This window comes from Ammodytes marinus, assembly GCF_949987685.1.
Source record: "Ammodytes marinus genome assembly, chromosome: 23".
NCBI lineage: Eukaryota > Metazoa > Chordata > Actinopteri > Uranoscopiformes > Ammodytidae > Ammodytes > Ammodytes marinus.
In genome coordinates, this window is record NC_137227.1 from 9,745,699 (window position 1) to 9,773,247 (window position 27,549).

At 39.8% G+C, this 27,549-nt stretch overlaps 1 protein-coding gene across 1 annotated transcript; it reads left to right on the forward strand.

Annotated features, from left to right (window-relative positions):
• Window positions 1–577: 577 nt before the first annotated feature.
• Window positions 578–27,351, forward strand: map4k2 (mitogen-activated protein kinase kinase kinase kinase 2). The gene is made up of 32 exons (XM_080051583.1): window positions 578–903; window positions 8,045–8,102; window positions 8,878–8,968; window positions 9,208–9,272; window positions 9,862–9,917; window positions 10,501–10,548; window positions 10,810–10,852; window positions 10,976–11,048; window positions 11,856–11,987; window positions 12,208–12,270; window positions 12,399–12,480; window positions 12,945–13,061; window positions 13,166–13,244; window positions 16,629–16,687; window positions 16,797–16,849; window positions 17,620–17,658; window positions 18,081–18,114; window positions 18,723–18,882; window positions 20,402–20,577; window positions 20,778–20,819; window positions 21,154–21,238; window positions 21,435–21,514; window positions 22,354–22,414; window positions 22,505–22,628; window positions 23,069–23,127; window positions 23,216–23,319; window positions 23,815–23,992; window positions 24,081–24,149; window positions 24,582–24,668; window positions 24,757–24,827; window positions 24,925–24,980; window positions 25,355–27,351. Exons 1-32 carry the CDS (start codon window positions 811–813, stop codon window positions 25,440–25,442), a joined length of 2,625 nt encoding a protein of 874 aa, XP_079907709.1. The 5' UTR covers window positions 578–810; the 3' UTR covers window positions 25,443–27,351.
• Window positions 27,352–27,549: the final 198 nt, after the last annotated feature.

Sequence of the window (27,549 nt, forward strand, 5' to 3'; positions counted from 1 at the left end):
ACATGTGCAACTTTGGTATTTTTGTGAAGTGTTTCCATAGTGATATCCATTAGTAATAGACAGTATGCATTTCCAGACATAAGCTGTTAACCAGGGACAACAGGCTTATGTGAATGTGTCAAACGTTAATGCCAATGCATGTAGTCCAGAGCATATGTACACAAAAGAAAAAAATTAATAACCATGACAAACACATTTAAAGGATAATTGGTGTGATATGTATGATACGAGTCACTCAATTCTTTACAGTAGCCTAGTCTATGTCCATTCCTGCCAAAAATAAAATAAAATGTTAAGATGTTTAGTCATGTGCATATGTTAGCTATTAACAAATAAGGTGTTACAGGAACAAAAGTATTTTATTTTCTCTTCAACATATTTATTTTATTTGTATTTACTTTTGGGCAGAAGAGCATAAGCTTTTAACTACATTTTTTGTGTAAGACACAGGAGTAACCGACCTGTCGTGACACTTCTTACAGTGTGGAGGAGCGCCTCTGCTCATGCGTGATTTGCCTCCAGCTGCACTCGGGAGCATTCGCACCCAGACGCCTGTGTTGTGTGGCAGCAGCAGTAAGTGGAGTTGTGCGTGTGTGTTTGGGTGTCAGTCCTGTCTCTGTCTGTCTGCCAAGCCAGGTCGATACTCCAGCAATTAGTCAGCTCCAATTAGTTCCTATTAAAGCAGTCAAGTCAGCCAGAGTGCGCCCGTCTGCTGCTACCTCCTCCTGCGACAAAACAGCATCTGGGATGTGTGAGTAGAGAGCCCGCCAGCACACTCACATACACAGTACCCATAAGGTGTCTCCAAACATGAACACGATAGGGGTGTCATTCCTGGACCCCTTGGACGACTACGAGTTAATTCACCGGATCGGGTGCGGCACCTATGGAGATGTGTTCAAGGTGAGTGAGATTTTTTTTTGTGTGTTTTCACCGCAGCACAGGCAAGAAGGAAAAAAACCTCCATCAGCAAGTGTTAGTTCATGAACAAAGATTGCCTCTACACACACACACACACACACACACACACACACACACACACACTGCAGGATATTTCACTTCCTGTCATCAAGGTGAAACTGTGTGTGTGTGTGTGTGTACACAACTGGGATAAATCAAATGTTCTGCATGGGAGGGATCTTTGATAACAAAATATGTATTACTTACTGTAACATATCAATGTAGATACAATCAAGGTAATTTTCAAATTCAAACGTGTGTGTGTGTGTGTGTGTGTGTGTGTGTGTGTGTGTGTGTGTGTGTGTGTGTGTGTGTGTGTGTGTGTGTGTGTGTGTGTGTGTGTGTGTGTGTGTGTGTGTGTGTGTGTGTGCAATGCAATCAAGCCATTTCAACCCTTAAACAAACCCAGTGTCCCTGGTAAACAGACAGGTGTTTTATAAAGCACAGTAGCCTAGAGAGTTGGCGTGTGGTTCATTCTGGCATTCAAACATCTGACTAGAGCTGCAGCAATTTGTCGATTATTCTTTTTGTCGTCTGACAGAAAAATTAATTGCAAACTATTTCGATAGTCAATTAATCCTTGCAGTCATTTTTCCTCAAGCCCAACGTGATTAAGACCTACTGGATCCTGCTGCTTAAACGTGAGAATTTGCTATTTTTCTTTGGGATATCTATGGGTTCTGGTCTGTTCGTCAGACTAAACAAGAAGATTAAAGACATCCCTTGAGGGCTCTAGGAATTTTTAAATGGCATTTTGTCAGCTCTTAATTGTCAGGCAAGGGCAATTTGATGTACAGTAGTCATAAACACAAATTCAACGTATATAAGGACATAGGACAGTGTGAAAACAACCTGACAAATAATACAACCAAGAAAAAGAAAATGTCCATTACACAATTGTATCAAAAAATACTGCTGCTTGAAAGTGCCGTAAAGATTTGACACTGATTAAGTGCATTTATTGCACTAAGTAGAAAAATGTTCATCTATTGCACTTGACCCTGATGATGGAATAAGGACATAGACTATACGATCATTTAATGAATTTAGAAATAAATAAGATGACTTGATGAATTGATGATGAAAATAACCATTTGTTATGCAGCCCAAGGCCTATATTTACCAAGTCAAGGACCTACTTACGATTGATTGAACGTATGCGATTTTAGGAGAGTTTAGATATCGCTTTATAAACAGTATGCCAATGTATTTCTCGTCACATGTCTTCAGTAGAAAACTAGCTCATGTTTTCTCTTTTGGCTTGATTACTGTGAGCGTGAGGATGCAAACATCCTGTTGCTGCTAACATGCCCCGGTGCCTCGTGCATCCTGCAAAAGCAGCGCAAGAATTTACATTGTTTCTTTTTTTACCCGCCAGCCAGGCCCCAAAACATGAGGGAGTCCTCATCCGCTGCTTTGTCACTAGGACACAGGTCGGTCCCTTCTGCTTACCTTTCTGTAGGCTGCCCTATTACTAACAGATTCAAACTATTCACCATTATAACATGGAGCTTTAGAGTGGCACAGACAGGTTGTGATGTGTGCAGGCTCACTGGTTTGTTCACAAGCGGTGTGTCAAAATGTGCATGTTAGATTCAGGGTTGATTTTTCAGTCAGTGCAGCAGCAGTTTTCTGGATGTGCTCTACCTGAATACACAGGGCTGACAAGTGAGAGTGTGTTAGTAGGGCCTTCAGGCTGGCTTCACTATGTGGAAATGGAGGAAAAACAACAGACTGTGAAGGTCATTTTTTGTCACGTCTGATGTGAAGCCGTTGGTTGACGTTGGTCTAAAACATTTGGGCTGTTGTGTTGTCTTTAAGTAGCTTTTTTCTTTTAGATAGATAGAGAGCGAGAGACAAACCTTGATTTGGCAAGCTTTATTTTGGTGCCTTTAGCCTTCCTTGTAAATGTAAATGCAAATCCAAGAAAATATTATTTGTACTGTTGCAGATGTTCTTCTTTTTGGTGAGTGGAGATGTAGGGCTGAGGACTACAATTTTGAAAGCGAGCTTTTTTTTTTTTTTTAAGCGTGAACAAAATTACCATTCATTTGCACTTGTGTTTGTATCCACTTGATGAATCTAGTCTAGTATTCACTTTTATGGTAGCTCTGGTTTTGTCTCTACCAACTCCTCAGATTCTTTAGCTGTTAAATGCTCCACCATGGTGACCAGCTAGTTGCTACCTGTGTCTCTTTGCTGTACAACAGAAAGTCGCTCAGGGACTCAATTCACAGAAAGTCCCAGCCAGGACTTAAAGGTGCACTATGCAGTTTTAGTGATAGGGGATTTGTTTACATTTGCAGAGCCTACAATTGGTTTACAAAACATATTTTCTCTACATAATACTTGGTATTGAATGATTCTCCTAAATCAAAATTATTTTGAGGTACCTGGAACCAAATGTTAGAGTATAATGTGTTTTTATGAACACAACTGTGGGCCCTGCTGCTGTAAACAGAAACAGTGACGCATGAAGCTTTCTAACTTCAAACAGTGTTCCAGGATCCAATTTACCACTGAGGAAAGTTTGTTTATTCAGTTATGAGAATATACCTTAGAAAATGTTTCTTCACTGACACAACCAAAGTTACACAGTGCACCTTTAATGGCATGAGCCATATACAGCTGACTTTGACGTTGGTATCGTGAACTATCTGTGCATTACTGTAACATTTGAACCATAGCGCAGCCTGTGTGTTTGCTGTGAATGGGAACAGCGCTATGCACAGTGACGGACAGACAATAGCACTTTATCAGTCCCACTCATAGTGCTGCTGGTGGTGGGTTTGGTGGAGCTCAGACCGCAGGACTCCAGGGCGAAACCTCTGGACATGTGACTGTGTGGGCCATCAGTGGACACTCATTACAACACTGCTATCATTCAGAGGAAACTCCTTCTTATCAATCAAGACTGACATGTGTTGCTGTGCTATAGCCAGGGCCGCCTTAATGCACGGGCTTACCTGGGCTGAAGCCCCAGGGCCTACAAGGATCAGGGGCCTCTAAAAAAATAATTTTTTTTAATTTTTTTTACTGTCTCAATATAGGCCCCTGATCTAAGAAGGCCCCGCACATTGTCATTTAAATAAATTATTGACTGGCTCATGATAGGCCCCTGATCTTAGGGGGGCGTAGAGAGATCAGGGGCCCATCATGAACCAGTAAAGAAAAAGGAAAAAAAATCACATTATTTTTGGCCTACGAAGATCAAGGGGCCTATCATTCACCAGTACATTTTTGTTATTTTTGTTTAAATAACATTGTTCGGGGCAACGCAGATCAAGGGCCTATATTGAGATGAGCCATTAAAAATAAAATGAAGAACTCAAAGACAGAAGTAGTTTTGGGATAAGGGATTATAAAAAAAAATTGAATGCTGACTGACTGGATTTTTTAAACCTGTATATTTTTGTTTCTGCTTTTTGGTATTTCTGTGTCTCCAAATGATTTCAGAAAATAGCTCACATAGGACACAGTTGATTTAGTCTTAGTTTTCTTCTCAAAGTGCACCAGATTGATGCATTTTACTTTAAAAGGTTCAAATTTTTCTTCCGGGGGGGCATACCCCGGACCCCCCTAGAAGGTCCTGGGTCCCCACCGCTGTCTCTTCAATAACTTGGAAAAACACAGTAACCAACCATGTGTGTTTGGTTATTAAAAGTCACTAGACCAGGAGGGGGTTTAAGTACATGTTACCTTAAGTGATTTTGTATTTCATCAATAGAGATATTGTGGTGTAGACTAACATGGCTTTAACGCATCTGTATTGTAAGACCGCCGCCCGGGGGGGGGGGGGCTACAAAACCTCTCAGCCCAAGGGCCTAGTGGCAGGTAAAAGCAGCCCTGGCTATAGCTCTGGCGCGTCTTGTCTTTTGATTTGACTTACTCTTCATTTTAAACCCTTTATAAAACGTGCCATCTTCCATCTCCACCTGTTGATTGGCTGAGCCTCTTTAAAGGGGGAGTCAGTGATTCTAGAGGACCCTTGTTGTCAAAATCACTTTTACGTCAAAATGAGTGAATATCTCCTCACGATCCGCACTGTGTGCTGTAAAAAAAAATCTTGTGTTAATACACAGCCTAGTCTCTGTAAAGGGGCATGTTGCTAGCTATGATTGGCCCCCATTGTTTACATACCAATTGTTTATATACCAGTTTACAGTGCGTAGGCTTGTGTATTAAAACCAGATATTTTTTCAGGGCACACACAAGACAGGTAGCTGATCATGAGGAGATATATTCATTTTGAAGAAAAGTCATTTTGAAAAACAAGCGTTCTCCGGATTCGCTGACTCCACCTTTTAATGTTTTGAATTAAAACATTCCAAATGCTTATTTTGCCACCTAAACTGATATTTTAACACGAAAAGTCATTGGAAATACCCAGCATTCAAACCATTTAACCAGGTTTTTTTTGTGTTTTGTTTTTTTACTGTAAAAGTAGATGGTGACATCACTGCCAGCATTCATTTTTCCTCCACAGGAAGAAAGCAAATATCCCTCCCACTGATTTATGGCTTCCTGTTTTACTTTTGGATGTTGGTGAAAATTAGAAAATAAACCTTTGTTCCATTATTCCAAAGAAATGACACAAAACCCAATGGGGGCAGTTAATTGCGTGTTGACAGAACGCCATAGACAGACTGTAGCCTATTCTGTGGCGTATGTGCCACACTGTTGGTGGCATTCTAAATGATTGGTCATGGTCACAAATTTATATTTTAGCTGTAAGATATGTAAGTTCAACGTTCTTGCAAAAATAAATAGGAAAAGTAGGAAATGCCTGGGAAATGATTTGAAAGCAAGGTTCAAATGGCTTGTCAGACTGTACACTGTAACACTGTACAATTTATACTTCTACTATTATACAAGCACTGGTGCTTGACATCTAGACATGTCTATTGTAAAACTACTATATCACAAACTAATATTTAAACTGTTGTGCACAATGAGCTGTACTACAGATATAAGAATATATTGGAAAAGGTGGAACAAAGTCAGAATATTTTTTACATCAGGACTGTGGGTGCATTATCATGCTCATATCATGGCCACCTACCAAAGACCAAAGGGGAAGCACGTTTTCTTTCTGAAAGTGAGACGTTCAGTGGTAAAGTAACATGTTGGATATGTTTCATTTGCTGTAGGCTTCTGTTTATACAAAGTAAACAACATTGAGCTGATTAGTGAGTGTTGTTGGGTGTATTTCTGAACTTATATTTGAAGTGAAAAGAGTTTTTGTTACACTATTCCATCTGCATTCAGTATAAAAACCTTATAGTTTAGCCAAAGACTTTAGCTAATATCATTTATAGCTCGGCCAATTTGGGTATACTTGATCAAAGTGCAGCGAAACTTCCGCTTCCTCCATCCCCCATTATGTAAAACCTTAACGTCTGTTATTTCAGTCTGTGCTACGTACAAACCATCTGAGAGACGTTACTATCACTGTAGTCACAGGAAGCCCTGCGGTAGAAGCAGGAAAGAAAACAGGAAGTGAACGCAGCCAATCCACAGGTTGTGTTGAGGCGACATGCTACTGGTGGCCGCCGCGTCAGAATGAAAAGCAGTCCATGTGACGTCAGTGCAGTCAGACAGACATGACTGATGTTCCTAGGAAGAATTGAGGAAGTTTAACACAAATAGTATCATGTCAATTGGAACAACATCCACCATCACATTCAAAGTACTATTGTAAAGAAGAAAAAAGCCTTGGCTCACAGGTATATCCTGAACGGGTGATCTAAGAAGCATTGCTACTGGACTGGTTTGACTTCAGTTCTGTTTTGACTTCAGTATGGAAAGCTCTGCAGTTTTTACTGAATGTGTAATCCAATCCTTTACCTGAGCATTGCCTAAAACTGTTCAACTGTACATTACATTTATGCCGAGGCCGTGGAACTTAATTTGCAACATTTATGTTATCAAGCTGTTATATATGTTATATGTCTATTATTTTATGATAATACATGCAGTTTACATTCATTTAACCTATTTGTGTTGTATTGTTGATGGCTTGGTTCTGGCTTATTAGTGTGGAACTATACTGTAGCTACTGTAACTCAATGAATAGTTGTATGACAAATTAATTGATTTTTCACATATTCTAGTGTGGAGTGGATTTTACTGTTCTTTCCAAAAATTGTGGCATTGCCAGTAGTTGACTTATCATTACTGCAGTTTGGCTTTTGGTTCTTGTGTGGTGTTATCCTGTATGTCATTGTTGCACAAAACCCAACATTACTGGTTTGGGGGCATATAGAGCAGCTTGATACCCACTTGGTTAAAGCACATTGCCACCCAGGCATTCAAAACCACATTAGCTTTACCACAGCAAGGGTACGCATATGACAAACGCATTACATGAGCACTCCCATCTGGTCTACAGGTTGACTAGAATTGTAATAAGATAAGCCATAGAGCTGAACGTATTGCCTCGTTGACTTGAGTACTCCATTTTAGAGATGACAAGTCATTATGCATTGTGGAAAAGCATCAATAAGCCGTATTATCTGAAAATGGGCAAGTACACGTTCATGACTAAGTGCATAGTCACGATTAAATGCATCTTGCTTCAGCTGACATCTAAACACAGTGTTTTGTTGCAAAAGGCGTTATTTATTTATTTATTATTCTTTCGGACAATTCCACACAATACACAATTTTCTCTTGCAAATATTCATACATCATACTTTGTGTTGTCCGAAGGGAGACGGAAGAAGCCAAAGGCTTATCAGGTCCCGCCCCCATGTATTCCTTGAGTGTGTGCATGTCTACACACATCTATATTTGGGGTGTTATAACGACAAGGTATTTGCACCAGGATATACCTTAGTTTTTGAATATATGCACTTAACCTCAACATGGGGTTACCTACAGTGTGTGTGTGTGTGTGTGTGTGTGTGTGTGTGTGTGTGTGTGTGTGTGTGTGTGTGTTTGTACAGTATCCTTCTCTGGTGACGTATAGTAGGTTTTTAGCCTTTACATCCTTTGAGCAGCTATAAAATATCCGGGTATACTCTATATGTTCATATTTCTATATATAATTTATTTATTTTACTTTATTTTTCTTTCCTTTCAGGCTCGTAACATCCGGACATCTGAAATTGCAGCAATCAAGATTGTCAAGCTGGACCCTGGTATGTTAACAGTCCAGACACTACACACAATGCTCACAGCTGATCAATAGCAAAACACCAGTTCTAGGTAGATCTGTCTTTATTATTATTTAAATAGAATAATGATTGCATAGTCTGATTTTGGGAACTCAGCCTTAGCAAGTCAGCCAGAAGGGAAGATAAATGTCTGTCTCATAAGACGGTTAAGGACAGAACATTCAGATGCATTGTCCACAATGAGCCACAAAAAAGCATGCACATATCATAAATGAAAGAATGAATGGTTCCTTTTTTCAGGTTAAAGGATGTATTGTACAATTTTTGCAGACATACAGAAATGCAGACAATTTTAAGGCCCGTACATAGTATTTTTTTATTTATAATTTGAATAAAAGCTGTATCCAAAATCTGTAGAAATGTTGGACAGTTGGTCAAGATTTTGACTCTGGCGTTATCATACATCTAGATTTCAGGTTTTAATAGAGATGGAAAATGTACACATACTTAGTTATATATTGCCAAAATTGCATATTTTTTTCAAACTTTTCTGAAAAATTCTAATACTGTAAGTACTCAACTGCAAATTAGCATGATGATAGTTAATAATGTTATGTTACCCTATTCAACTATGGCACCTTGACCGTAGTTCCAACAACGATTTAATTGCATCTAGCTGATGGACAAGGCTACACAATGATCAGAAATTGTAATTTTTTTGTGAAGGCTTTACCTGCCTACACCAATACTCTTACTTACCTAGGGACTAACAGTTACACTCACTGTCTTGTCTGTTCAGGTGATGACATCACATCTATCCAGCAGGAGATCACCATGATGAAGGAATGCAAGCACAAAAACATTGTGGCCTACTTCGGCAGCTACCACAGGTGATATGTGTTTTTCAGCCTGTCCACTTCACATGTGTAGAATTCCTGGAATTGTTGGTGTGACAGAAATATGTGGTATTTGGCTTTTATATTCCCCCTACACACACCGCGGCTGGATTCCTCTCCCACGCTATCTTGTGTTGGTTAGCACAGCAGCGGGACTGATACTGTATGACAAAGTGTCTCTTAAGCACTGCACATGTCAAACACCAAGATAAATGTTGTGTGTCTCTTACCAGGAACACCAAGCTGTGGATCTGCATGGAATACTGCGGTGGAGGGTCACTTCAGGATATGTACCATGGTATAAAAACCAATGCATTTTCTGGCCAATGTTACTATCATTTGGAGCTCATTTAAACAAAAATGCCCTTTAAAGCAACAGTGGAAAGGTTTTTTTGAGTTTCTTTCTAGTGAATGTCTATAGCACCCATCAAGCTGGCACAGTGGGAAGAACGGAAAAACATATATTACCGACATGGGAGGCTCAGGGCACTACTATCGCAAATCTTGTACTCGCATCAGGAACATTTTAAATTTGAATCCTCAAGATAAGATAAGATAAGACAGTCATTTATTTGTCCCAGAGATGGGACATTTTTATTGTAAATGTTCTAAATTACTAAGTCTACAAACTACAGTATGTTGCACAATGCTAAACTAGGCTAAACAGGTGCTTTACCTATTAAATTAATCCCCTCACTTAACTCCGGGTAAGACAGCAGAAATAGTTTCTGTTGTAATGACCAAGATCATTTTGAGACATAAGTATAATTACTGTAAAACAGAAAAAAAAGACAATTCTAATCTATTTTTAGCAATGTACCTTCGAGCTCTTTCTTTTCCCCCCTCCCTTTATGATTACAAACCATTAATCAAACTGTCCTTCCCAGTGACGGGCCCATTGAAGGAGAAACAGATAGCGTACGTCTGCAGAGAAACCCTCCAGGTAAGGCCTTTTTGGTGAAAGGGCTTTTTGCTTTGTGGAATCTCTGCAGATACTCTGCTCCAGAGTGAGTCATGTGTTTTTCCCAGCATTCAAAGAGCTAAATAGTATTTAACTTTGCCAGAGCACTAAATATACCTCATTGGTAGGAACATGACACACAGTCTGTGTTTTGGTTCTGAGTGACCCTTTGTTCACTGCAATTTTTTCGGGGCAAACAGCTTTGAGGCCGTTAATTTAAAAGTAAAAATGTTATGGTGTTATGGTTACTGGGGATTATGAAAGGCGATAGACATAAACAGTTCATTTCTTTTTACTTTTCTCTTTCTTTTCTTGGAAAGTCTGTACACTTGTCTGATCTTTTTTCAATTTTCCTTTTCATCCAAAATATTATTTTGTACATTTTTAACTAACTAAATAGGGCTCCAAAAAGAAAAGTTTCTCCAGGGGCCCCCTAACTGTTTATTCTGGCGATGTGTCTCACCTGTCCATTCGATGACAATCATAAAATAAGTAATAATAACAGACATATGCATAATACAACCTGCCCAAAATTCTGCTGATTTTCATTTTGTGCTTTTCCCAGGGTTTAAATCACCTGCATGAAACTGGCAAAATGCACAGAGACATCAAGGTACAGCAGTTTTTCTGAGCGATGTCAAGTTGTTATGGTGTAATTGTGACCATACATTGCTACACTGTGGGTCATCATGTGAACACTAGCTTACAGTATACCTGTGTGTGTGTGTGTGTGTGTGTGTGTGTGTGTGTGTGTGTGTGTGTGTGTGTGTGTGTGTGTGTGTGTGTGTGTGTGTGTGTGTGTGTGTGTGTGTGTGTGTGTGTGTGTGTGTGTGTGTGTGTGTGTGTGTGTGTGTGTGTGTGTGTGTGTCTGCAGGGCGCCAACATCCTTTTGACAGAGCGAGGAGATGTGAAACTGGGTCAGTGGTGATCTGTATTGATCTGCAAAACCTCTTTAACTACTCACATTCATTAAGTGTGCCTAAACAGGCCATCTATACTGAATTCTAGCCTGGCCCTGTGTGTTTCTTTTCTGTGTCTAGCTGATTTTGGAGTGGCTGCAGAGATCAGTGCCTCGGTGGCCAAGAGGAAGTCTTTCATAGGAACTCCCTACTGGTAAGATAAATCCGACCTTGCTCCTCTTCTGCCTCTTTGCAGAACCATTCAGACTATTTCAACCTGTAATAATTTTTCCCAGAGTGACACAATACTACTACTCGATAAGGTCTATAACGAACCAATATTTGATGCCAATATTCTTTGTATCTATAGTAAATCACTTGCATACATCTCTCTAAAGCCACACATGGGTGTTTCTACATTAAATGTATCCCATATATTTTGTGTTTAATGTGTAATTAATATTAAATATCGTTAGTATAAAAAAGTAAATGAAATAGTATATGTTATATATTATACAGCAGTATGTACTTATTTATAAGAAACGGGTGTGGCCCAAGGGCGCTGCCTTGAGGAATTCCAACAATAAATCAGTTCAGGACTTCCATTGTGACCCAGCTCAAAACATGACAATTGTGATAGTATCCAATATGTCTTATTGTCAAAAAACAACAACAATGAGTATATCCTAACAGTTATTGTGTGTGTATCCAAAGCCTTATATTTCTTCCTTCACTGAGCATTAGAGGGCGATTATTTCCAAAAACTATTTAAAACACATCATTGAGCCACACTGTTGCACTGGGTGACATATACTGTATTCCTTCATCACCATGATAACAGTAGTTTATTTTGGATTCAGTTGCACATACAAGTTCTTCTCCAACAAATACTAAACTAGTAAACAAAAGCATCATGTCAGGGGAAGAACGCAAAGGCTAGATAATACTAAATCATCAGTAAAAGGCCAGTGTCTGCTACATACTGTGTTATATCCTCCATCTCTTTGATTGATCTGTCCAGGATGGCTCCAGAGGTGGCTGCGGTGGAGAAGAAGGGCGGGTACAACCACCTGTGTGATATCTGGGCCGTCGGCATCACCGCCATCGAGCTGGCTGAGCTCCAACCGCCCATGTTCGACCTCCACCCAATGAGGTGAGTCAGCACAGACAACAGGGGACTCCCGCTCACACAGCCGGGGACAAACTGATTTAATGAGCTCTCTGTGTGGCATCAAAGCAGAGGGATAAACAGAAGAGGCTTGTTTTATGTATCAATATTGGCTGCCCGATTTGTATTTGATTCCCGGGCAGTCACAGCATGTAAACAATTAAGCTATTTTTCCAAGCCGGTGACATTTCAAACAATGTTTCAGAGCACTGATGTTGATGTCCAAGAGCAACTTCCAGCCTCCAAGACTAAAGGATAAAACCAAGTGGTGAGTCGAACTGCCTGTGTTCCTTTTTTAAATCATATAGCATGCTTTAGGACCAATTTTTTTACTTACTTTTGATCTATTCCGTAACGTTTTAATCTCCACACTCTGTCGTCTCTTCCCTTCTTCAGGTCCACAAGTTTCCAAAGCTTTGTGAAGATGGCTCTCATTAAAAACCCTCGCAAAAGGCCTTCAGCCGAGACACTGCTGCAGGTCGGCTTGCCTTTTTACCTCGTCATTAATTAATGGCGGTTAATAGCCACCTGCCGTCATACAGACACTATCTTACATTGTAAAATGTATCATAAATCAGACAATTTACATCATGTGAACAAATCGTTCAGTATTAACCTTTAGAGTGCTTAGAATGATTAAAATAAGTGCTTTAGAAGTTGAGATCTTTGGCTGAGATAATGGTTAAAGAGTGTTTTACAGGAGAAATGCAGACAGACCAGGTTTAGTCAAATAAAAACCTAAATGTACAGTATGGACCTTTTTATTTATACTCGTATGAAAGAAGTTGGGCCATGGAAGCAAAATAGACCAAAATAAAAAAAAAATTTAACAGTGCTGGGAAAAAAGGGTTTCGCCTTAATGTGGACTATGTAATTTTGCTTGATTTTTCCGAGTTCAACATTGGTGTTGCTCACGGTCATACTCTGACTTGTTCCCTACAGCATCCCTTTGTGACTCAGCTGTTGACTCGTAACCTGGTCATAGAGCTGCTGGACATGGCCAACAACCCAGAGCTCCACACCGCCCACACACACAGCATGGACGACAATGAGCTGGAGGTCAGGACAGGCACACACTCTGCTGACTCACAGGCGACATTTACTGATATTTATGTCAAGTTCAGTGTTTTGACTGGTGTGTCCTAAATGGTATGTGTTGACAGATCGGGGAGGTGGCTCCTGACAAGATCCAGTCGGCCGGGAAACACCTGCCTGCAGAGAGGACCCTGTCTGAAGAACAATGTGAGGACACACACACACACAGAGACACACGCACACACACACACACACACACACACATACACACACACACACACACACACACACACACACACACACACACACATGCACGCTCACACACTGATATTGACTCATTGTGGGGTAGACAGTTAAAATGCATATATCCCAAAATGTTGGCGGTTTCCTTTAAGGGAATATAATTATGCTTACATGCTTTCTTTCTATACACAAACATAACTGTAAAAAAAATTATCTTAATTTAGTACGTTACACAGAGGGAGTTACGTGCTGTATAAAACCATAATCAGGTCAGATTTTCAATTTGTCCAGTACTTTGGTCTATGACTATATAACGTAAATGCAAAATCCTTCCCATCAGCCTAAAGATTGCTTCGCATCAGGGCATCTATATGACATACATTATATATTATGGTCAGCCAGTCTTGATGCAGCTCTACACTATTTACTTGTAATAATCCATGATGTATGTGAAACACAAGAATAAGTTGAAAGAAATTTGAAGGAGTGAGGGAAGAGGAGGCAATGCAACACCCACGCTTATGACTCTAGCTCATTTATAATCCATTTACAGTGCATCTTGCACAGTAATGTATTGTTTCTGACAGTCACTATGTACAAGGGCAGTTGCATAGCTGTGCTTAAACTCTAACTGTATTTGTGTATGTCTAAATATACTGTATGTTGGTTGTGCTTGCCGGATAGTGGCTGCATTGTCTGCTATGACCCCCTAGTATTGGGTGCTGTAATCTCCATAATATGAATGAGGACAATAGCCTCTCAGTCAGCTTACTGATAGCTGCCCTGGTCCTGTCAACCCATCCATACATGTGGGATGGGGGCTGCGTCAGAGGATGGCACTGGGAACATGCCAGTGGTGTGTGATGGACAGTGGCACTTCTATGCTTCTACTGGCTGGAGTGACTTCATAGCGCTGTACTGTTAATAGGCATCTATGGCGTAAGAGGCTTCTGGTCTGGCAGTTTCGCTTCACACTCTGCCTCAACCCATACAATAATATAAACCTGGTGCTGACCTCAACTTCCCTTACATATAGTGTGATATTCATAGACACACAAGCCACAAACACGTGTAACACCTTCATCTCAGTTTGACCAATATTGCCGTTGAAGGATCACACTGCTACTGCTATTGCTTTTGCTACCGCGCACTAAGGCTGTTGCTGCTAGCATTGATGCTAGGGCGATATTACTACTAGAGTGGGCTTCGTATTGGGCCTTAATACTTTTTTGGCACTGACAAAATGTATCTGGGACCTATCCTCATGGAACCATGAACTTCTATACAATATACAAAGTTTTTCTTCTTCTATATTGTATTGTTGAGAGCAGCCTTGCATTTAAGAATTGCATTGCCATGACTGATGCTGTAATTGTTGTGCATATGACAAATACACCTCTTGAAACACATTGTAAGTGTTTGCACTTACTACAGTAATTGAGCTTCATCCTCTGAGGAGCTTGGATGTCTGTACCAAATTTGATGACAATCCATTCAATAGTGTGCAACACATTTCACTCAAAACCACAAAGACTATAGGATTTATATGATATATACTTGATATAGGCTATACTTTTTTATGTTCAATCTTTGTTTAACCAAGAAGAAGCAGACATCTATTTAGAAAGCAGTTATAAACTGACAGCCTCACTTGAAGCACACTGGTAGCAAAAAGTAAAAGGGAAGATAATATAATGCAATAAAAACATTAAATATCAGTGACGGTAAGGAAGTTCATAGCAGAGAACACAAATATAGTAATGCGGCAAATAACACAGAGCACTTAATGGAGTGTTTGTGGAAGTGGTTGGCATCAGCTGTGTTCCTTTCTATTGCAAGCATTTTTCAAGTCTTTGCAAGTGGATTTTCATATTAAAGTGACACCACTTACTACTGGGAAGATAGAAAGTACTGTATGTTATTTATAGTAAATGAAGTAAACCACAGATAAGCAAAAATATATTTTTCTTTGGTCATACAATCCTTTAGTGTTGATTGTGACAGTTTTGACATGCATGTGGAATAATTTAAAACCCCTCATACACCCCTATTTAGTTTCAAACCACAGAGAAAATAACTCCCAATAGACCTACTGTACCATATCAAGTTGTAAACGTTACAATGATCATAGTTTCATCTTTTGGTGTATGCATTCAGCAACACCCTCAAAGCTCTCTGCTTCAAAGTCAAACTGTCAACTGAAAGATAGGTTTCTCTGTGGTAACACGACAACACGCTTCCTGGAATAATTCATAATAATTATATGTGCATGTTTATTGTTCACATGAATACAAATGATTGTATCTAAAGTGTCCCCTTTGTGAGCTTAGAAAGCTCTCAGTGTGCTTTATATCGACCTGGTTACATGATGTGTGGGCCAACTGTGTCTAAACTTAAAGCTATTATACCTGTTCTGATGCAACTCTGAAAGGCAGGTTGAAAAGCCTGCTGTGTTTTGTAAAGCCTTGACCGCCTCCAAGAAGGCGCCCATGGTGTGTTGCAACACAAACAAACCAACAAACAAACGTGACAGAAGTAGTTGTATGAAGAATGAAAAGAGAGAACTTGAGAGAGACGTCAAAATCCTGCCTACATTTGGTTGCCAGTTTCTGCATGAAGTGGGCGTAATTTGCTCATGTTCATGTCAAGAAAAGTTCAGAAGATTGTCAAAATAAAAAACTCATATCAAAATGTGATGGCCAGCCATGCCTTAGATTTTGAGATATTTCAAACAGTGAAATTCTGGTGGCATTTAATAAATGGTCAGGTTGTCTAAATGTCTAAATCTATATTCCCCCTCTGTGGGCTATGAAACATCCATGTTACCCATCCAACCTTTATGTCACTACTAATAACTGTGTTGTAGTTTTGAAGTCACATTATTGACATTATCAAGAGATGTGGATATTAAGGTGACTTAACAGTGCCAATTTTTGATGAAATATCTCAACAGAAAACTGACATTTTCTTTTGGTTCAGATGATCAAAAATAGAAAGATGGCTGTTGGAAAAGTCGTTTTCCTTTATACACAAGTATCTATCTAAAGTTTACACAAACATCAGATAACCAGACCATGTACTGTAGCAGCCGGCAAACACCATGTCTGTACCATTTTAAAAAGTCACTATGCTGGCTCATTATTGACATTATAGGTAATGTGTGGTGGCAGAGTGCATCCCATGTCCAGCTCCAACTAAGCAATGCACTTAAGAGTGAATGCTCATCAATAGTGTGATCGTGAAAGGGCCATGAATGTGTGGGAGCACATTGGTCTGCACTTTGTTGTTGTCTTCCTCGCAGTGTATCCTGAAAATACTCATTTTATTCTTATCATGTTCTCTTTGCAGTCGACCAAGTCAAGTTCAAGCCTCCACTTAGAAAGGTCACAGAGCCGTATCCTGATATGGTAATGTACCTTGACAGTAAGGTGTTTTTGTGACTGTGCTGTATGCTGATGATATGCATGAATATTCACATGAATATGACCAAACGCTTTGTGCCGGTTCCCATTTTAGCATGGCTCCTATGATGACGACTGGAGTCTGTCTGGAGACGAAGACAACTCACCGTAAGTCTTTTCTATTTTTTCCCCTTCTCTGTTCTACCTTCATTCTTTATAAGGGAATATTGTGTTATTTCACTGTAGAGATGTTACAGCTGTACGGGACTCCTCCCTTGAAGCGATCAGTGGTGAATGCGAGGGCTAGAATAAAAAAAAAACGTCCCGAATTCCCCCGTTTTTGTCTACAAATCACTTTTGTACGGTGTCTAATCCAAAATCCATCTAAAATCCAAAAAGATAACCTGTTGAGATTGTATTTTTGATGACAGAAAGTGGGGATTTAAATTTTTTAAATTTTTTATTACAAGCCATGTTTTTATATGGCAATATTCCTAGATATTCGTTTTGGTCTGATTCTAGGAAAATGCTCAGGTGCAAAACTTGATTAATGAAATAGAATTAAAGGTTTTCAAATCATGGCCTGGCCTTTTCACATTTTTGGTAAAATGTAGCCTACATTATGATAGCAGTATTTTTATCGTCATGGCTACAGCCCTATTAGCATAATGTTAGCAGTACAAAAATGACTTAGGAAAGCTTGGTGAGTTCTGTTTTGTCATTACTGATCATAACAAAACTGAGAAAATAAGATCTGATTTGTAACAAACCGGAATAATCCTTCAAAGTGGCATAATACTGGTCAAGCGTCAGTCCAAATATTACCACTATGGTCGGGCTTCAGAAAGCGATCGGAGTCCACCTCTCGTTCCTTCCCTCACATTGTTATGGGCCATTCAGGCCAGTAGTCAGATAAACAGCGGGTCTTCCTGTTGCAGGAGCCTGTTGGAATGTGTGGAGCAAGCTCTGCAGCTGAGGTAGGACACACCCATCAATTCCAGCCTCTCCTAACAGCAGTGTGTGTCCCCCCCCCCCATTCCACATAAATTCACCTGAAATAAACTGCTTGTGATAATTTTTTTCATGATGTGATTATCAGCTAATGCCATAAATCTTTGACATAATCAGTGGTTTTGTGTCCTGCAGTCCTTCTTTATAAACTGAAGTGATTCTGCACAAACCCACTGGTTCTCTGCTTTTTTTGTGCTTTTTTTTTGTCTGTTTTGTTATTTGGTGTTCCGTCCAGATTTGTTTTTACGTGCTGCTGTTACCCCGCCCTCAGCGTCTGCCTTTGTTGTTTGGCTTCTTGTTGGGATGCCTGATGTGGATCTTGTGAGATGGCATGATTCTCCGATTTTTGCAGCCTGATCAGGAAATTTTTTTGTCCTTTGTCTTTCAGGAGTTTGACCATTAGGAGGGCGCCATCTACTGATGTGAGTGTTAACTATGTGACTAATAACTTTCTCCCTCATCTTTTCTGGTTTTTCCTTAACTTATTTTGGAATAAATAAAATCTCCATTGTAATTCATGATCACTCATTCACAAGTCACTGAATTAGATCCTCGAGGTACCTATATGTAACTATATGTCTTTCTTACACGTGAATGTGTGCATGTTTGTTGGCATTATGATAATCAAAATTCTATTATCATGACATTTGTTTTTATTAGTGTTATTTTGATTGCTTTATATTATCATATATTAAAAAAAAAATCTCCTATGTACAAAATGAGCAAGTAAAAACGTGTTTTTTTGGCTGGCACCCTCTGGAACATTACAAGGATGATTTCTGCTACAGCGACTTCTAGCCCAAACTCCTTATACTGTGGTGCTGATCGCCATCTCCATTACCTTATACAACCCCACTTCAAAAATACTGAGCTATCCCTTTCAGGTCTAAACGGTCTCACATACGATCTCAACCATGTGTGACAATTGGATACTGTAATCCTAAGTGTATATACAGTATTTTATAGGTTGAGATCATATTGGAATTTGGGCCCCTTCAGAGTGAGTCATGTGTTTGCCGGTGTCTTTCAGGGAGGTAGAAAGAGTGGTTTGTTCAGCCCGTCCACAGCCTCCCTGCCTGCGTTCAGCTCTTTAGCTTCCAACAACACAGAGGACAGAGACCTGACGCTGAGACCCAGCTGTACACTGGGCCCTGACGCGGCCATCACTACTGATTCCACCTCCACTTCAGGTACAATGCACCACACCCACCGCTCCATACAACCTCATGCTGTATCCCTAAACATGGCAGCTATTCAGTGACTAAGAAACAGAGCTTTGGGGTTACCTGGATGACTGTGTTTGTCCTACTTCATCCAAGGCTGTATGTAGGGATGGGGCCGATCCGATCCAGTATCGGTATCGGGTCCGATATGGCCGAAATCTGCGTATCGGATATCGGACTGACAGCTCCGATATTAAAATATATATATATATATATATATATTTTTTTACACTATGAAAGAGCGAACGAGCCGTGCGAGCATGCGCCGACGTTCGGTGGAGGGAGAGAGGACACCACTTTCTAATTTGACATACAGTACATATCAGTTTGTTACCCAGTGAGCTAACCAAAGCTAACCCAAGTCAAGGAAGTGGAGAGGCTTCTGCACTGTGACAAATTCTACTATGTAAAATACAGCCAGAGAGAGGAAGACTGTTCAGACAAACACACCACCACATATTCTAGTGGGGCAGAAGTGATCATTGAGAAGGATTTTTTTGTATGACTATAATTCTGCCTATATGCATTTGTGTATATTTCTTGCTCTTTTAAATTAGAATTGCTTAAGCCTTCCTAGCTTTACACATAACATCACCACCATCAAATTTTTTTATAACAATTATGATATCGTATCGGACAGTATCGGTATCGGCCGATATCCAAAACCCAGATATCGGAATCGGATCGAGACTAAAAATAGTGGATCGGTGCATCCCTAGCTGTATGTGTATCCTAGAGCGACCAACTCCCACAGAGTCAAGTCTAAGGTCTTAAATGTCCAATGTGTAGAAGAATGAATTGGCATTTTTCAGACCAGACGTAAAAATATAATATAATATTCATAAGTATGTTTTAATTACTGAATAACAACTTGAAAATATAAATTTTAGTCACTAAGAATAGGCCTTTTATAACTAGGCTACTGTACAGGAGCGAGGCGTGCCGCCAAGTTGAACCGCCATGTTTTTACAGTAGCACAGAAAGGACAACTTAACGGCCTTACGCGTTTTTATTTGTAGTGGGTGTCCGCCGAAAATGCACCCGTGCAGTGGTGGATGATGCCAGCTTTAGTAACTAGCCTCCTGTCCTTGTGAGGCACCTTAGCCTTATAAATTCTCCAAAAGGGAGGGGTTAGAAAAGTAATGTTGCAATCTAGGACTTCACCGCTAAATTCCACATAAAAAACCTGATATTACACACTGTACCTTTTATTTTTTTTTTAAATATTCTTTTTTGGCTTTTCAAGGCTTTATTGACAGTGCAGAGAAACAGAGATAAAATGGGGCATAGAAGGGAACGACATGCAGTGAAGCGACCACGGGTCAGATTCAAACCGGGTCTGCCTAGGAGGACTGAGCTTCATGGGGGGGACGCTCTTACCACTACACCACGAGTGCTCCCTACACACTGTACCTTTAACCTTTAACTGTGTAATCAAAGTCCAGACATAGACCTGTTGTCTTCCCTCTGTCCTGTGTCTGTGAAGCGTTGGCCAGGTGCTCTGCCACACAGGACATCAGACAGCGCTGCAGTGATCCAAGTCTACCTGTAGGGGACGCTGTACCAGAGGACAAGACGAAGGTTACCAAGGTTTCCTCTCCAAATCGAGAGACACCGCTATCACCTGAATGGAGCACACTAAGGAAAAAGACTGAGGACTCTGTGAGTGCAAGCCAAACGTCTGTCCCTCACATCAGTAGCAAACATCAATAATCCTGTGTGATTTTCTAACCTAATAACTTCCTAATGAGTCATGTCTGTAAGATGACAGGTCATGCAAGATGTTGATATTTTTAATGCACCTGATCGACAGTTTTTATCATCCCCTATGTTTTGTTATGTGTAACCTTTATAATTTCTAGAGGGCTGATTGTCATGGACTCCCTCCTACCCCTCAAGTCCATGTAAGTGTGAAATCTAACAAGCATGTGACCTACAATTAAAACTGATCAACAGAAATTTCCCTGGTGACTTACTAACAAAAATAGGCTTTCTCGCATGGCATGATAAAAACTGCACTAAACTAGAAGAGTTCTATGTAAAAAAATCCAGCGACATTATTGGATGTCTCGTTCTTCATTTTGTACACATATTAAGTTATTAACGTCTCCAAATACCAGCAAGCAATGTGCAACTTTATGTCATCCATGCTGTTATTGTTGGAGTGGATATCATGACAACAATGAAGGGTCACAATGGCCATGTCAGATCATTAGTGATGCTGTGCTGCTTCTGTAGATGGGTGCCTGCTTCTCCAAAGTCTTCAACGGTTGTCCTCTTAAAATCCACTGTGCCGTCACCTGGATTTTTCCCAAGACGAGAGGTAAGAGCGAGTTAACTGTGCAGAATCTCTTTAATACTCTAATTGGCTGTAGTTTTTCAGTTTATCAGAAATAAAATGTGAATTTTACAAATAACAGCAATATCAATGGCCCACATTTATATGGTTGTATCATTGTGTTATTGTGCAAGAAAATATTCTACTCCTTTCCCCTTTAACAAACACTTTCCGCACCTAGATCAGTACCTTATACTCGGGGCAGAGGAGGGCATCTACTCACTGAACCTTAATGAACTTCATGAAGACACACTAGAGAAGGTGAGAACAAGGATGGATCCATCTGTTTACCATTGTGTTGTGATGCAACACAGTACACTCCAAAATGAAATTGTGACTGTTCCCTTGAAAAATCAAAAATAGATAGAAAGTTCTGCTGGGGTAGTTCAGCATTCACTTGAGCAGCAACTGAAGAAAATCCCAAAGAAGAATGATTGAGAGGGAAAGCTCAGGGGTTATTTTTTAAACACCAGAAAACACATACAGGTTATGACTAATTCAATATTATTCTCAGTAATATGAAAAAAAAAATTCACTTAACCCCCAACCTAGCTCCATTATATGTTTTCCCCTGAGAACTTGCATTTCAAACGTGTTTCAGAGGTAAGATAAAGAGAGAAAAAAGGGGTTCCGCTTTTTTTTTTTTTTACAGAAAAAACAGCGTTGATGCAACAAAAAAAAATCATATGTGTACTGAGCACCACTTTTGTTCAAATATCAATTATCACAAAGGGGGCTCTGGTTAAAAGCTGCTTCCCTGCAATGGAATCTGTGTCTGGGAAGAAACTCCAGTTTAGACCCAGAACAGAACATATCTAATCTGGCCTGGGAATGCTTTAGGATCCCCAAGGAAGAGCTGAAAGAAATTGGATGTGAGACGGAGGCGTTGGCATTTCCTTCGTGGTTTTGAGAGCCACAGGGTCAGGCATTAGATTAGATAATGTAGATTAGATCATATAGTTATTCAACTGAAATAAAAACGTTCAACTAAATAAACCAAACCGGAGATATTTAAACCGTGAGGATATTTCAAAAATGGTTGGTAAATATGAACTTAAAGGAATTGCTTTACATTAATTGTCTTGTCTTTTTGCCCACAGCTGCTGCCTCAGCGATGTACATGGCTATATGTTATGAACAACGTGCTGATGTCGGTATCAGGTAACATGTCTCTTTGAATTCTAATGTTTTGGCAGAGAACACAAAGCGTTGTTTGTGACCTGCTTTACTAAGCAAGTATCCATCTTGCAGGAAAGTCCTCCCAGCTTTATTCCCACAGTCTGCCCGCTCTGTTTGATCAGAGGGGACATGTGCAGAAGAAACACAGCAGTCTGTCACTCGGCACCAACCGCTTCACTGAGAGGATCAACCCTAGGTAGGACAGGATGCTATAAATGCTAGAGGAAGGGCAGAATCGTAGGGTTAGTTGTGCTTAGTAATGGTGTCATTCTTGATACCACCACTGGGAGGCACCAACATAAGACAATTTTACACCTACACATGGTTGCTTTAAAGGTCACATATTATGCTAATTTTCAGGTTCCAAATTGTATTTTGGGTTTCTTCTAGAAAAAAATGTCATGGTGTGTAGTGTCTAAAAACACTTGTTTTTTAGAATGATGAAGGTGGAGAAAAAGAGAGAGGGTTGTTTTTTCTGATACTTTGGAAGTCTTGTCACACTGGGGACCCATATTAATATTGAAGAGAAAAAAAAGTGAAAAGGGGCATTTTGCACAATATGTGACCTTATAAGTGACAGATATGTTGTTTGTTGTGATCTTACTGAACTGATCTTGATCCTCTTTCAATCCACAGAAAGTTTGCCATATCAGTGAAGATTCCCGACACTAAGGGCTGTAGGAAATGCAGCGTAGGTATGTGATGCAGAATGTACTCTATATCAAATGTATGTCTATGCCGTTCTAACAACAACAGACTCTCAAACTTTCTTTTCCCTTTCAGCAAGAAACCCATACACAGACAGTACTTTTCTGTGTGGGGCTGTTCCATCTGGACTGGTGCTACTACTGTGGTATGAGCCGCTGCAGAAGTTCATGCATCTAAAGGTTTGTACCTACATGTGTCACTTCAAACGCTCTTGAGAGGGAAATTATAACTGTTTGTATTTCTGTTGTAGGGCTTCAACTCACACTAGGTTTGTGTCGACTCTGGTAACATTGACTCTGTGTTATTTAAGCCAGGCTAACTTCTGTCAATTATGGAAATGCTGTTTCATTATGTCCGTTTAATAAGTCTGATACCATGGACACTTATAACCTATGAAGGCAATTAAAATGAAGTTGATAAACAGCCTTGACATGGCTGCAGCCCCATAGTAAGGGCCATTTGTTCTCTTTTTAGATATTGCTTAAATAAAAGCAAGAACACAGAACCACAGACATGTGTATTCAAAGCAATACAATGTTGAAACATTGAACTTGTCCTGACATTTATCTAAAAATTATAGAATGTTCCCTCAATATCCATAATCAATCACATTCTTACATAGTACAATTTAACCACACTCTTCATCTTTGTGTTGCCATCTGTTTGACTTCCAGCACATAACAATGAAGCTACCAGACTCCCTGCAGATATTTGAGCTATTGGTGTTGGTGACGGATGAGTTTCCCCAGCTGTGTGTCGGGGTGAGGGACTGTTGTAAAGAGAAAAGCCCAGACAGCCAACAGCTCAAGTTCGATATTATAGAGCTAAACAGCACACCTATTTCAGCACCAGGTAGGCTTGGACCGTGTGTGTGTGTTTTACAGAGCTAGGCTTCAACCTCAAACCAGATCGTCTGATTTGTCTCTCTGTGCGTCTGCAGATAGTGACGCACTCATGGCAGCACAGGTAACCCAGCTGGACAGAGACACTGTTCTCATCGCATTAGAGAGTAAGTCACTTACATCTCAACACATTCTTAATCTTGCAACCATCTTGAAAGGTGGACTCAGCAATTCTGGAGAATGCCTGTTGTCAAAATCACTTTTTGACAACATCTGTGAATATCTCCGCACAATCCGCTTGTGTGCGCTGAAAAAATCTGCTGTTAACACACATCCTAGGCTCTATAAAGTGGTATGTTGCTAGCTACAGTGGCCCCTTGTTTTAAGATACCAGTTTACAGAGCCTAGGCTGGGTATTATTACTGGATTTTCTTTCTTCAGCGCACAGGCAGTAGACCTACGGACTGGAAACGGGTTGTGAGGAGATATTCACTGATTTTGATTTAAAAAAAAGTTATTTTGATATCAAGCGTTCTCGAGAATTGATGACCTTTTAATACCGACATGCCATATACTGTATCTTAATCCTGATTGGACAGAAACTGTTAAGATTGTGAATCTCCGAGGGCTTCCATCCAAAGAGCTGGCTGCTGAAATGGTCTTTGACTTCCCCATCGAAACTCTAGGTAAAAGCACTCATGTGAATGAAAACGCACAGTGAATGAGATTTGATGCTCCCGAGGACGGTTTAATGACAATGACATCTTCTGACAGTCTGCTTACAGGATAGTGTGCTGGCGTTCTGGAAGCATGGCCTTAAAGGGAAGAGTTTTCATTCGAATGAGGTGATTAGCTTCAAGATTGATGTTATGTGTTTGGTCATTCAGTTTTGAATTCAGATTTGAATGTCTATAAAAAGGTGAATTTCATCTTCATCTGCAGGTAACACAAGAAATTACGGATGAGAGTCGAGTGTTCAGAGTTTTGGGAACAAATAGGTACGTTAACACTAAGGCAATATCTATATGATTAACTAGTGAAACAATAGGAGAAGGAAGTACTGGTAGTAGTAGAGTCAAATGTTAAGTAAAAAGTCAAATCCAGATTGCTAACACTAGCTAACATTAGCTACCGTTACTGATCATATAAGAATAAAACAACAAAACCCTTCTACTTATTGAACTTAAAAAGTGTTTAAAGAGTTATAGTCTCATCACAGGCACTTATCCAAAGCAGCCTATTAAAACGCAAAGCTAAGAGTAGCATAAATCACAAGTTTGGTGCTAGCTCTGCATTTCTTTGGTTGAGTTTGATTCATGCACGCTGGACAAAATGGTGAAATTTCCACACTTTCCTTTTTCACTTTTGACAGGGACATCATCCTTCACAGCACACCAACAGATGACCCCTTAGCACTGAGCAACCTGTACATCCTGACTGGACATGAAAGCAGCTACTAAGAGAAAACGGGTCAAGCTAGCGCTTATGAACGCACACTTAGGAGAATTGCAGATCTTGAAATGATATCGTCATTGAATGAAGCTGTAGAAGATACCAGCACCAACATTCTGCTTTAAATGACAAATGTCGGTATGGGATTTGTGGGTCGACACATGTGAGGCACTAACTCTTGGTTTTGCTATTTATAGAAGGCAAAAGACAAGATTATCATGTAAAAACAATTGGTCTCACCAGCCTAAATCCCAGTGTGACTGCAGAAAGGAATACGATTTCTTTCCTGCTCATTGTGATGACATAGATGTAGACCTGCTGCTGTCATTTCTATAGACTCTAGAAACACATGGACATAACATCTTTGAAAGCACACATAGGTTTCTGAGATTATGTTTTGAAGCCTCTTCATGGGTGTACTGTTTGCTGCCGGTTTTCGTTAGTTACTGAAACCATCTGAAAGGACACTTTGCCACAAAGATTCTCAGTAGAGGAGGGGTAGAACTTAGAAGTTTTCAGGGGATTTCTGTGGAGTCTGACACTTTTTGGAGGCCGTATCTAGAGACAGATTAAGACAGTTTGCCTCTGGCTTCACTACTCAGCCATTGGGTTGGCCTTTTTTGGGTATAATGCACACTGGTTTCTCCCACAGCAATGCTGCGTTCAAGTCCTGTCGGAGGTACTGTAACCTACGCTCTTTCTTGAATTGCAACATTTTGTCATTCAAGGTAATTCAACCAAAATGTAATGGACATAGTGCCATATGGGCAACACACAGTGTGTTTATGCCTTAGACAAAACACTCCCAAGTTATAAACATTGGAATCTTTCCCATCTCTAACGTCCATCCCATATAATGTGAACGCAGCATGTCACCAGGCCAAAGGAGCACTAAGTCATTTTAGCTTATGGTTATTCCTTGCCCTCCAACAGCCGATACATATATGAGAATTTCTTGTATGACTTCCACTGTTTGGTGTACAGATTATAGGAAGTTAGTCACTGTTGACTTGAAAAGTGTAACTCCGTAATAAAAAAAACCTTTGAAAGAAAAGTGTAACTCCGTTGTAGCTTGCTACAGGCAGGATAGCCATTAGCCAATGTGTAATGTAACATTGCTATTCATAATGAACCGTCAGAAATCCACCGCTGATAGCTGTTCGTATAATTCTAGCTGTGTTGTGTCAAATGTTCAAATAAAGACAGTGTTACATAGCGTGATGTTTGGGGTTTTGGGGAAGGCAGACTAGAGCAACCCTCAGCTAGAAATGACATGATCTGGTTGAAGCTATAGCTTAGAAATTGGACAGAGCTTTAACTTTATGTGAATCAATGTCAGTGATATTTAGATCTTTTGCCTAAATGTTACAATTAACCAAGTTAACATTTCAAATGTATAACAACCTAAGACTGTGTGATTCTGAAAATCAAAGTCAAATTTGTGAATATGTGAGCATAGCAGCATTTACATCATGTGCCACCATGTGGAGAAAGCTGAGACATCCTGTGTAAGTTTCTGGATATGAAGGTCCTTCCATTGCTGTCTGTTAGGCATTGGTGCCAAACACAGCTTGACCCTGTGACTCTTTGTCCCTCCATCTCCTGTATATTAATTGCATTTACACATAGCCAAAATTCATATTTTATTACATGAGGTGCCATAGAAACGGAATGCAATTAAACTGTACTTCTGTGTGTTTGACTAAAATGTAAATTCCACTACATAAGAGTTTTGTGTGTAATTATATTTATGGTATTTATGGAAAGGGAACTATAAGTAACACTCACCTTTCCCAGAAAGATACTTGAAAGACATTATATGCATATGGGTATATGTTTTTTTTAAAGATGATTTCATTGTTACTGTGTGTACATTTGATGCATACAACTATACAGTATGCCCTTACAGTATGGAGAGGTTGTAATATGCAAAATAAAGATTTTAATATCACTTGAGGCTGAATCAGACTCAATTATTTTCACAACATGTTTTCATTGTCTTTGCTAAATTTTTAGTTGTGTAAAAGGCATACAGTGCACTTTTTAAAATCCGTTATTTTATATCTTTACTTATTTAAAAAACATGGAGCACCTCCTTGACATAGACTATTGATC

What these genes read in the sequence shown, in the direction of transcription:
- map4k2 (XM_080051583.1), top strand. Translation starts at nt 811, where the DNA reads ATGAACACGATAGGGGTGTCATTCCTGGACCCCTTGGACGACTACGAG. An exon ending in CAGAGCCGTATCCTGATATG is followed by an intron (nt 16,688 to 16,796) that starts GTAATGTACCTT and finishes TTCCCATTTTAG; the next exon opens with CATGGCTCCTATGATGACGA. An exon ending in CTGTAGGAAATGCAGCGTAG is followed by an intron (nt 23,128 to 23,215) that starts GTATGTGATGCA and finishes TTTCCCTTTCAG; the next exon opens with CAAGAAACCCATACACAGAC.